This window comes from Pteropus alecto, unplaced genomic scaffold, assembly GCF_000325575.1.
Source record: "Pteropus alecto unplaced genomic scaffold, ASM32557v1 scaffold25, whole genome shotgun sequence".
NCBI classification, from domain to species: Eukaryota; Metazoa; Chordata; class Mammalia; order Chiroptera; family Pteropodidae; genus Pteropus; species Pteropus alecto.
The window spans coordinates 35,331,507-35,344,447 of NW_006441955.1; the positions used below are offsets into that span (position 1 = coordinate 35,331,507).

General features: G+C 34.7%; 1 protein-coding gene across 7 annotated transcripts in view; it reads left to right on the plus strand.

The window, feature by feature from the left end:
* Positions 1 to 12,941, plus strand: part of KIAA1107 (KIAA1107 ortholog) — an 87,872-nt gene that overhangs the window by 51,564 nt on the left and 23,367 nt on the right. For all 7 annotated transcript variants that reach the window (XM_025052091.1, XM_015595303.2, XM_006919406.3 and 4 more), the window contains 4 exons: positions 3,610 to 3,690; positions 4,914 to 5,010; positions 8,854 to 8,942; positions 9,349 to 9,451. In XM_025052091.1, the coding sequence (XP_024907859.1) occupies positions 3,610 to 3,690; positions 4,914 to 5,010; positions 8,854 to 8,942; positions 9,349 to 9,451 (370 nt within the window). The remainder of the gene's footprint in view (positions 1 to 3,609; positions 3,691 to 4,913; positions 5,011 to 8,853; positions 8,943 to 9,348; positions 9,452 to 12,941) is intronic.

Genomic DNA, 12,941 nt, shown 5'->3' on the forward strand with positions numbered 1-12,941 from the left:
ATAAGTTCAAGTGAGGGTCTTTACCAATACTAGGACAGCAATGCCTGCTTTGCTTAATCAGCAGCCTCTTTTGGAACTATGCTACCGTTGCATGTCTGCAGGATGTTTTCTGCAAGATTACAATGAAATCCTGTCTGTCCTTATAGAAAAGAACCACAATGTTTTTAATGAGTAGGTACCTAAAAGACAAAGCATGTGATATTTTTCAAGTGGGACAGTCTTCAGTAAATTGAGGTAGGAATAGTAGAGTCCTTCAATCCTAGTCTATCCATGCCACAGGGTTGGGAGGATCGAAGGGTATAGTTAGAAGATATTCTCCTGTTCTGGTAGAGAAAGGGGGAATTTTTCCACATCCTGTACTGGAAATTGAACCACAGCCAATATTTCTGTAATAAAACCTCACATATTTCCATTCTGTATAAATAGAAGTCTTCCAGTGTTGCTTGGAGCTTTGAAACATAAAATTGGATTTTCTCATCTCCCTCGGAATATTCCTGGGAATGCTCTGAACCTTCAGTATGATCTTTTGAAATATAAATCAGGTCATATTTCTCTTTTGACTAAAATCCTTCAATACCTTCTCATCACAATTAAAATTAAACCCAAATCGTTACCATAACCTACAAGATATATAGTCTGGCCCCTGGTCTTTTCCCAGACTACTCCACCTAAAGTAGCTACAGCCCAGCTCTCCAGTTATTCCCTTTTATGTTATCTTGTTCTGTTGTCTTCACGGCACTTTTTACTTTTAAAATTATTTTTTTTACACATTTGTTTACATATTAATTGTCCATGTCCTCCCTCTAGAATGTAAGCTTCTTATATCCTCAAAGTCTAGAATAGAGCCTATTGTTCAATAAATATTGAATATGAATGAATGAACTAATGAATGAATGAATGATTCCCTATGTTACTTTGACCCACACACATAGGAATCTGAAATTTTTAGAAGTACAGAGAAAGCACAGAGATTTTAGTAGACTAAGTACATGTTCACTCTCTGATCTTTGAGCTCTGTTCTTGCATGCATTTTTTTTTTCTGTATATATGTAATTTTTTCATCTCCTACAAGCTTTTTTCTTATTATGTTTAAATGGGAATAGTGCTTTAAATCTTTTTATTTAAACTGTAGGCTATTAGAGTAATTTGTTTTTCTACGTTAGTTGATCATGTTTTTATAAACACGTAGTAAAAATACAAATGACTTACAACACAATAATGAGAATGCAATTTAGTAAAACGTCTATCAAGACAACAGGAAAACATTTTTTTTGCTGTTTTTATAGCTATCATATGTACTGACTAGTCTCAAGTGTCTCGATTTTGCAATTTATTTTAATAAACTTTTTGGTTTTATTTAGTCATTGCTATCTTTTGCTTAAATATGTCAAGTCTTGAAAGAAACTGTTCATTCAACATAAATGACCAGTTCTCATTAACATTGATAAGAATGGCTCTTGATATTTGAGGGGAAGTGTATGGAATAGTATACATTCTAGTAATTATGCTAGTATTTTAGATTAACCAACTACAAATAATGTGGCATAATTATTCTTGTCATATCCATAGCATATAAATGAGAATATTTAGAGACTGACTTTTTTCCTAAGTATTAAAATAAAGACTTGGAGTTTTGAATCAGCAGAAACCAGTATTTGGTCATAGTAGGGGCCAGTTAATATTTATAAAATTAATTATAAAGTTATTTATATATTTTTAACTGAGTTTTCCTCTGAAGGTTTTGGAAGATGCTGTAAGTGCCCTAATAAACCATTCATTTAAACATTCATCAAACATTTATTGAGAGTATATTATTTAAGGCCATAGAATCAAAGCAAATACCTTTCTGAGGCCTACGCTGTGGAACTCCATTTCTTTTCTTCTTGCCTTCCTCCTTTTGTTCCCTTAGCATGTATTTAGATACTATCCTTAACAAACTTTTCGGGTCTAATCAGCATTGTCCCTACCTGATTTCACTGCATAGCTCCACTATTATGTGGAGAAAGGAAAATCTTTTCATCCTGAGAATATTGAATCAATGCTGACATTCTGCTGCTATTAGAGATGCAAGGATGAGATACAAATCCTGCCCTCACAGAACTCAATCTAGAAGGAGAAAGAAGTATGCCAACAAAGATATTACAAGCCAGTTTGATCAATGTGATAATGGAAGTATATGTAGTAGTATACGTCTTAAGAACCCAAGCTTTGGAGTTAGTCTGCCTGGATTTAAATTCCAGTGCATCATTAGCCATTTAACTTTGGGCAAGTTACTTAATTTTAGTTTTTTCATCTATAAAATGAGACTAATAGTATCTACTGTTGAGTTGTTATGATAATTAAATGAGCTGATGGCATTCAAAATGCTTATTAACTCAGGGACTGGCTCATAATAAGTGCTAAATAGCTGTTAGTTATGACTGTTTAACATACAGTGATTTTTTTTTTCTTTTGGCCTTCAGGGCATTAAGGAAACAACCAAAGAGAAAGAGTCACGGGTCTTATGTCTGAAAGATGCGATGGAGAGGGAGAGTATTTTAAGCCAGTATGTGCTAAGGCATGGATGTATAAGGCATTGGAAGTAGTTCAGGTATAGGAAATGAGTAGTTCACTTATTTTGAAAGAGCTGCTAAGAAGGAGAACCAGAGGTCAGATGAGAAAAAAACATTGTACACCAAGCTAAGGAATTTGGGCTTTTTTTCTAAGGACTGTGGAGAATTGTTGAAGGGTTTTCAAAGTGGAAGACTGTATCAGATTTACGTTTTAGCGAAGTCACTCTAATAGCAGTGTGGGAAACAGAATGCAAGGAGATTATTTCAGGCAGGAAACTGGCATGAGAGGATACTGTCAGTACTGAAAGAAAATGAGAGGCCAAACCAGGGTAGTGAGAAGGGAGAGGCTGAATTCAAGTAAGTTTCGAAGATGTAAAAGATGGGATATAATGAGGAAGAAGATCTAGATGAACCTTAGGCTCTGATTTAAGCATGTAGATGATAATCTAGATGCTGTTAGAATTTTGAGGTGGGAAGGAGGTTATGAATTCAGAGTTTGAGATCCCACAGTCATCGGGACATAAAGATTATTACTCTAGATGACTTCTTAAGTCATACATTTACTTTTTACCTGTATAATGAGAAAAGTGGTCAAGCTAGAGCCACTGGATAGGAATTACTAATTAAAAATCTGTACAGTATAACAAGAATCTTTCTAGTGAGTAGAGTTGTCCATCTGAGGCTTTAAGCAAGACTGGAGGCCATTTGTCAAACATGCCGAGGAGAGGATTTCTTAATGAGCCAGAACTTGAATTGTGACCTCTAAGATCCTTTCTAACTCCTAAAGCCTATAATGGAAGATGCTTAACAAGTAATCAGTGATTTGATAATACAATAATAACATTTTGTAACTTAAATAAAAACCCATAGCTGCAGTTATACTTCATATTAAATTAATGGCATACCGGCATGGATGTTATTGGAAGAATGTATTTTTCAGATAAAAGTGAGATCAAACTTTTATCTTGGCTAAAAGTTTATGGGAAAATAATATCATTGATAGCAGTTAAATTATAATTATTTCTGAATTTGAGTTTATTTTTCTTTTATTTCTCAGTATAAATCATGTAGAAATGAATGTTATGATGCATTTTATATATGGAGGAACTTTGGAGTTTCCAGACAAAGCTAATGTTGGGTATGTATTACTTTTAATAATTTTAAATATAAAAGTGTTAACATTTTTTGGCTTCTGTTTTGTTGAGCTATGTTTCAAAGTGTCACTTTGAAACAAACTTTGAAATAAAAGCTTCACTTTTATTTCTCCTTTTGCCATATCTTGTGCGTGTTTGAGAATATCTAAAAATAATAAGTTACTGTATTTAGAAAAAAAGCAACTTAAAGTCATAAGATTAAGAAATGTCTTTATTAGACTTATGTTAGAAAAACCTTATATTTTTGTGAAAATTAAATGACAAGTTTTTATAAAATAAAATTGATTGAACCTTTATCAGATTTTGAACAATTATTTTACCACTTTATTTTTTAACTTTATGGTATCTCTTTTAAAAAGAAAAACATTAAAATTAATTTAAGAACATGGACATCTTAAAGACCACCGAGGATGTGATTAAGTGCTCTATAGTGAAATGCCATTTAAGCTGCTAAAATCCTACTGGAGAATGAAATCTACCTTGCTCTTCTAATTTTCTAGATGTCTTCTCCTTTTATTGCTATTCTAACATGAGACAAATGAAAGCTCCTCTTCTAATTTTAAATATTCATTGGTTTCTTTAATTGCAAACTTAATAAATATGATTTTGGGGAGAAAGCATCTTGAGTCACAAGGATTAAGTACTAAAGCTTCCCCCCTGGAAACCTATATGCGTTTTATCATGCACTCAAGGCTTGTTGGTTTTCGAAGTCCCTAGAGTATGTATGGGTGTTCAGAAATACTTGACAAATGAAAGAAGCAGTGGAAACCTGAGTCATTGGATGCTGTCTCCAACCTTAGGGTCATTTGTAAGCATTTTCATTATGATAAGTGTCAGTTTCCCAACCCCACCCCCAAATTTTTATTACACAAATTTATCACAAAAGTTCTGTAACTTTAACAGCTTTCAGAGCAGTTTCTGGACTTTGATATATGTGTCTGAGAATCTGAGGAGAATCTGATTGAAACATCTCCAAAATTACTTCTTTTTATTCTCCACTATTCAGATCATGTGACAATGCTTTCAACTTTTGGCCTGTATCCTTTTTATAATCCACAAAGAGTAGCTATCATGTAGGGCAGAAAGTTAGAATTAAAATAATTCAGATTTTTTTTTCTAAACATACTATACATTGTAAGGAAACCACTGTGTATTATGCCTTGGTTTTTAAATTGGAGAATTAACATTATATCTGTTTTTATTTTAGTCAGATACTCAATATGGCTGATATGTATGGACTAGAAGGATTAAAAGAAGTGGCAGTCTATATTTTAAGAAGAGATTATTGTAATTTCTTTCAGAAGGTAATTATTGACTCTCAGAAATCTTTTATCCAGTGCTTAAAGTCACCTATTATTACCTACTAGATTTTTAACCCTGATAGTGAATAGTGCTTTAAATTTTAAAAATATTAAGTCAATTTAACTAATGGGAACTTTAGTTGAGAAATAACTCCTATTGTATGTTTGCAAAAAACGGACATTAATTAAGATCATTTTAAGTAAAATAAAATTGAGGTAGGGGTTTTGAAAGGATATAGGAGTATCCTTTAATTCAAAGGTAGAGTGTATAACCGGGGCTCAGGGTTTGGAACTAAGAGAAAGGAAATCAGGAACCAAAGTTACCTTCTTCATTTATCAAAGTGCGTTTATCACTGTGCTTCATCAGTACTTTTCCCTGAAAATATTGGAATATAATTCTCTTCTACCTGCTCAGGTGGAGAATAAATACTGGCTTTTAAATTTTAGTTTATGTAAACATAAATTTATTGTCTCAAGAAAGATCCCATACTGTGCATTTGTACAGATGCCATTTTGCACATTGTTTTTAGATTCTTCATTGTTTTCATTTACTCTATGACTAGGTTACTTTTTATTTTCTCATTCAGGCTTTTCTGCATTTTCTAAATTTTCTACAGTGATCACATATTACTTTTATAATCAACAAAAAACAAATCTAAGAATTGTTCACATCAATATTCCCCTCAAGGCAATAATATGCATTTTATGAATTGTACTTAGGTAATTTTAATAACATTTAAATTTAGATTTTTGTATTGGATAGGACTTTTCCTACCTCTCTATAAGTTATAGCTAAGGAGGCATTCCATGTACTAAATCAGAACCATGAACTGCTGGGACCAGCAGCAGCAGCAGCAGCAGCAGCAGCACTACCACCTCCTCAGGGTTTACTGAGAAACAGTTAAACTTCTCAGCTACTTTTAATCAACCGTTTATTCCAGCCTCTGTATGTAAGGGAACTAGAAGAAGGAGTGTAGTCTGTGGTGTCCTCAGCTTTGTAGAAAGTGAAGAATTCTGGTGAAAGATATTCCTTTTCTTTCATCTGCTTCTCCCATTTCCTCAACCAAGTGGAAGTTAGGAGGGAAAGCCTAGCATATTCCAAATAAAGATTAAAAATAGAGGGTATCTGCAGTGACATAATAATATATTCTCATCCTCCAGAGGGACAGCTACCACATCTATAAAACCAGCCCACTCTGGAGCTTCCATTAACGAAAAAAAAAGAAAGTGGTAAGAGATTTCTTAGGAGAGCCTAGACTATGCTTCAGAAACCAGTGAGAGTATACTTGAATGTAGGGATTTCTAAAGGGAGAAGGAGGCTTACTGGAGAAGCCAGTACTAGCCTGGTATTTAGGGACAGTAGTTTTTGTCATAAATAGAAAAAAATTATGAGGAGTTCACTCCATACCTGTTACACATGGTACTCAGGGAAGGAGGAAGACCTTAGTGGTCCCATGAAGATTAGAGGAGACTAATACAGAGCCAAATGACACTGTGTCCCACCTAGGGAGTCATTGTGCATCATGAACCACTAGAAGAATTTTTACCCACTGAGAGGCTAGGGTGAAATCCAGTCTGCCCCTAAAAGCCGCCACATCAACAAAGGCTGCTAATATCCGAATTAGAGCAAAGTCAAGGACAGCTCTCTACTGCCACGTTGGTTAGTTACATAAGGTGACCATAGCCATTCATAGCCCTCTTCCATAGGATCTAGACCCAGAAAATAGAGGAGCAGGAGACCAGACCATGCTGTAGTCCTTATTCCATATCTCCCAACTATAAATGTAGTCAGTGATGGGGCAGGGAAAGATTTAAGTCAGATATGAGCTAGATGTTTAAACTACTATACTGAATTTCAGTGCCAAAAGTAATTTGCCTGTAATAGCATTAAAGAATGGAAAAGGGGGAATTTGACACAGCATAGTTGACAGCACTAGTTGGGAAAAAGAAGCTATGTTATCTAACATTTAAAAATTAATCTCTTATGGATAGTCTTTGGACCATTGCTTCTATTTTTTAGTATGCTCATGACAATACATGGGCTATATGCAGCTTATTTTATTTTACTTTTAATAATCCACTTAGTTTTAAAACATTAAAGGGACATTTGTTCCCATTAAAACAACAGAAAATGAAATTTGAAAAAATTATTAATATGATATTTTATTGAAAACTTTTCCACTTTATTTTATTTATTTTAATGTAGTCTGTATTGCTGTGGTAACATATTTGTTTTTATTGACCTGATCTTTAAATTTCTGTTTTATTTGACCTGATCTTTAAATTATTTGCTTTACATATTTTGATAATATATATTCGTGTAAACATCTTTTTAAATATTTAATTTTAACTTCTAGATCTTGGTTATGCAGTTTCTTGGCAGTGACTTAGATATAATAAACCTTTAGTAACACACTCTACAGTAACACAAATTTGAGTATAATATGGTGGTTAACTGGCCATGGAACTCCTGGCAAGCTAGCTTCAGTTATTTCATTAACTTCACAATCTTGCCTTTTACATGATTTTTAGACTTTATTTATAGGATTATAGTGGACTTTACATATCTTTTTTGCCACTGATTTAAAAATATTTTTTAGGTAATGATTCAAATATATGTTTCCCTCAAATTCTGCAGGCAGATTTTGAAAATAACTGTCCATCATCCTATTACAAAAACACTTGGGAATCAGCATTTCCATATAAGTAAAAATTTTAGAGAGCTGAACTTAACCCTTTAAGTTAGGGGTCAGTAAACTTTTTCAGTAAAAGGCCACATAGTAAATATTCTAGATTTTGTGGGCTGTATGGGCTCTATCACAACTACTTAACTCTGATGTTATAGAGCAAAAGTAGCTATAGACAGTATGTAAATGGAACAACATAGTAATGTTCCAGTAAAATTTTATTTACAAAAACAGTAATGGGCTAGATTTGACCTACAAGCTACAATTTGCCGGTCTCTACTTTAAGCAGCAAATTATTTTGTATGTTAACAATTTTTGTGGAAATTATTGTTGTTATATATCAATTAGCGGACTTTGTTATAGAGGGTTGGTCATTCCTAAATACCGACTGCTGGACTTTTTAACTCTTGTGTTTACTTTATACTTTTTCAGGCTTCTGGCAGCTTTTAGGTTGTCAAGTATGTCTATGCCAATAGTCTCTTCACGCATACTAGTTTGATACGCTTATCTGAAGCGGGTCAGAAAACCAAATTATTTAATTTTATAGAATTATCACTGTATAATCTATACGGAGATAGTCATTTCTGATTTTAGAACAACTTAGAGAACCTCCAGTTATCTAAAAGGAATAACTAAATTGTTAGTATGCAAAACAACATTTAGCACAGAGGCTTATCACCAAGAGCAGTGGGCTTTTGCTGCTTGTATATACATTTTATTTATTTGTTGTTTTATATATGTGCTTTTAAATATATGTTATATAATTATTATGTAACTAAAATCTTTTTATCTGAGGTCAGTGTAGGAGCTCCCATTGCACATGTACTTAAAGTTATATTTATACTTTAAGAAGCAGATTGTATTGTATTGCAACATGATGTGCCAGTAATTATTGTACCACTTTTACTTTAAAAAAAATTTTAAGCTAAATGAAATTAGAATAGAAATTGTATACATTTTGGCAGCTAAAATAACTCCAATGCTATTCTATAAAATTAAAGGTTATTAGTGATACTTGATTTTAAAAGAATAACAGACTTAAATTATACATATTTATTCTGCAGTTTTGGTACATAAATCAGATCGTCTTCATGAACTAAATACTTCTAGCTTTTGTAAGTTGAAAAAGAATAAATGTAGTATTTTCTATCAATTTTAGCCCATTCCCAGAAGGTTGGCATCAATACTAGAATGTCTGATTATTGCTCATTCAGTTGGAGTGGAAAGTCTTTTTGCTGACTGCATGAAGTAAGTGATCTAAAGTAGTGCTGATGCTGTTAACTTAGGGAATTTGTTCTTCCATTCTCTTAATTTTCTGGGAAATTCTCGACTTGATATGTTTTCTTGGACACAATGTGTGGAGCTTAACTGGTTGCAGCAATTGAGAAGAAGCATTGATTTGGACGTTATTTAAGATGCTTGAGACCAATTTTATTTTACCTCAACCATTGTTACTTATGTTAAAATCCATGCACATTAACTCAAAGTGGATTTCAAATATATATTTACCGAAAAGGGAGCATAATTAAGTCCATCATAGAGCTCACTAAATTAACTGTAAAGGTTAGTCAAAACATATGTACAAATTGCAAATGCAAATATTATAATGAAAAAGTTTCAGTTCTCTAACTTGGGATTCTTTGATTTTTAACAGATGGATCGTAAAGCATTTTGCAAGGTTTTGGTCTGAGAGAAGTTTTGCAAATGTACCTCCTGAGATTCAAAAAAGTTGTCTTAATATGTTGATTCAGTCCTTAGTAAGTATAACCTGAATACCCTTGTTTGTGTTTGCCTTCAAAAAATTTATTCAGTTGTATATAGGTGCTTTCAATGTTTTAAATATAAATGTAGAATTATATTATAAAAGCAAGATGAGAGAACCAATTCTGAGAACCTAGCCTCAAGGTTCTGCTCCTCTGTACCAAATTCATTTAGTCAAGGTTCAATAAAAGAAGTAGAACCACTAGGAGGTATATATTGGCTCATGAACAAAAGGTGCATGGTGCCAGGGATGTAGGTTATCCATAGGCTCAGCGACATGGACTTCCACTCACTAAAGTGGATTTGGATATAACGCTGAAACTTTTCTATGGCAACATTCCTCAAAACAACCAGCCGTATATTTGGTGGCAAGTCAATTACATTGGACCACTGCATCATGGAGAAGGCAGTGCTGTGTTCTTAGTGGGCTAGACATTTGCTCTGTATATAAATTTGCCTGCCTTTCTCCTAGTTTTTCTGCTAAAACCATGAAGTTATAGAATGCCTTCTCCACCATCCTGGTATTCCACACAACGTCACTTCTTACTAAAGAACTCACTTCACAGCAAATGAAATATAGCAATGGGCCCATACTCACAATTTCACTGGTCTTACCATGTTTCCTATTATCTTGAAGTAGCTGGCTTTATAGAATGGAGGAATGGCATTAAGTCTCACTTGTAGCACGGGTTAGGTGACAGTGCCTTCTGGGGGTGGGGTAATACCCTCCAGGAGGTTGTATATGTTCTAAATAGTTTTTGATGTATGTTGCTATTTCTCCCATAACTAGGATTCATGGGTCCAGAAACTAGGAAATGAGAGTGGCTCCACATACAATTATTCCTAGTGATCCACTAGCAAAATTTTTGCTTCCTGCCCCTGCAACTTTAGTTTCTTCTGATCCTAGAAGTTTTAGTTCCAAAGAGAAGAATTCGTCCATCCGGGGATACAACAATGATTCCATTGAATTTAAAGTTGAGACTGCCTCCTTCTGGCCACTTTATAAATCAATAGGCAAAGAAAGGGAATTGGTAGATTGAGCCTGACTACCTAGGGGAAATAGGGTTGGTACTATGTAATGTGGGTAATAAGGAAGAAGTGTATTTGGAATGCAGCACTCCCTTGTCCTATGATTAAAATCAGTAGAAAGCTAACAACCCAATGTAGGCGATGCTGATAGTGGCCCATATTCTTCAGGAATGAAATTTTGGGTCGCCCTACCAGATAAAGAACTACAGATAGCAGAGGTACTTGCTGAGGGCAAAGAGAATATGCAGTGATAGTGGAAAAAAAGTAGTTGCAAATATCAGCTATGACCAAGTGACCATTTATAGAAATGAGCACTGTAATAGTTATGATATACCTATATTCACTTTTCCTTTTTCTATGAATGTTTGTATATAAAGTAAGCCAAGTATTTTTTTCCAGTTACAGGAGAGCAAATGGGAATGTGAATTAGTTTGAAGAACAATCACCAAAAGACAAAAAACGTGAATTTTTATCCTCTTTAAGGAAAGGGGATGTTTTTATATAAGGGGATAATGATATATTAGATAGAAGCATGACTGTGTTATGTCTCCATTTGAGAATTAAGTATGGTTAAAAGAGATGTGTATGGGTGCCAGGTTGACAAGAGGTGAAATTGTAGTAGCTTTGTAATGTGTCAGCTTGGCTAGGATGAATTATACTTCCCAGAATTTCCTTCTTTGTATGTTTCCAGTTAGTGTGGCCACAAGATACAATTTGGCGTGAAATTTGGAGGATAGAAGTGAAGCAGCAACTTTTTTTTGTAAACACGAGGAAGACTGGAGCAGGTACTGTTAGCTCATACATGTTGTTCATTTACTGGCTCAGCTTGTCGGAGTGGAACAGTAGCCGGGCCTGCAACTGCTCCACCTTGCCCTGTGTCCTCTTTTGGCTTCTCTTACCTATGAGCCAGGGATGTGTTTACTTTCATGTTGAAGGGTGCCAGCATCTCCTGAAGGGCACCCATTTTATCCAGATTGGAGGAAGTGAGAACTGAAATGAGTTCATCCTTATGGGTTGCAACTTGTGCTCTTGAGGGTCAGCTTGTCCTTGCTTTTCTGTACTTTATATGTCCATCTTCCCTTCCCGACTGCCTTCCCTGTGAACTTCAAACTACAGCATTATATACAAAGACTGTTTCACCATCTCCCACAATTGCATAAGGTCAAATCCCTATAATAAATTCCTTTATGCATATAAACACCTAGTAGTAGTTGGTCCTATTTCTCTGATTAAACCCCGAATGATACATCAGTCACATAGACGATACATCTAAATCTAACTGGGAGTATAAATGTTGGCCATCAGCTGGTGAGATAAAATTGCAAAATATATATCTAAATTTGCTTATGCTAATGAAGGACTTTGTAGTTTTGTGTTGTTGATTTTTGTACAAGTAGGAAATCAATCCGAGATGGTTAGTGTCTCACAAGGAGATGAAGTCAGGGGACCGAGCCATGTCTCAGAGCCAGGAAATGGCAGAGCTGGGTAGGAACTGAGTGCCTGTGCTTCCTTCAGTAATACCTAGCCTCTGGGATGCTCAGGGTTTCTTTTTTGGCCTTGCCCTCCAGCAGAAAGGAGAGAAGCAAGATGTCTGTGGAGGAGGTGTCAGCATTCCCTGAGATGTGAGGCTGAGCAGGTTGGGACAACCCTGCCGGCTTTGGGAGCCACCTGGGTCATCCACTCAGTGCCCAGTTCCACGGATTTTGTAGTTTTGTTGCTTACTATTTTGTGTTAGTTTCTTTGGTCATTGAATAGTATTCCCTGTTCATCAAGGCAAACAAATGGCCCAGCTATGATTCAGTTCATCAGGGTTGTAGAAACATCATTTACCATTACTACAACAATGACTACTACTACTACCATGCAGAAGAGAAGGAAGAGGTGGAAGAGTATTTGGTGGCTTTTTTTTATAGTTCAAAAAAATACTTTTTATTTTTTGAAATTTGGTATAAGACAGGTACTGTTATCTCCATTTCACATATGAGAAAAGAGAGAGAGAGCTAAGTGTTTTGTTCAAGTTCACAATGTCAGTAAACGACAAAGCCAGGTCTTAAAACCAGTTGCTACCATCCTAAAGATGATATGATATGTGCTCAATGTGGACAAAGATTTTTTAAAAAAGAAGTGTAAGCCTTGACTTCAAGGGACTCACGAATTGGTAGAAGAATAGGCTAAGTAAAATAAAAGTTTGACAATGAGTACTAACATTCAGTTCCACATCAGTCTTATTTACCTTCGTAGCCTCAACCTTAGAGCAGTGCCTAGCACATATTAGGCATTCAGTATATATTGTCAAATAAGTAAATGAATGAATGAATAAGTATAATTTGTATTTTAGGTATGTACATGGGATCACAGAGGTTAAAACAGTTGATTCTGATTAGAAGGATGAGAGAAGTAATTTGAGATGAAACTGAAGATAAAGGACAATTTCAAAATAAAAGTACATTAGGGCAT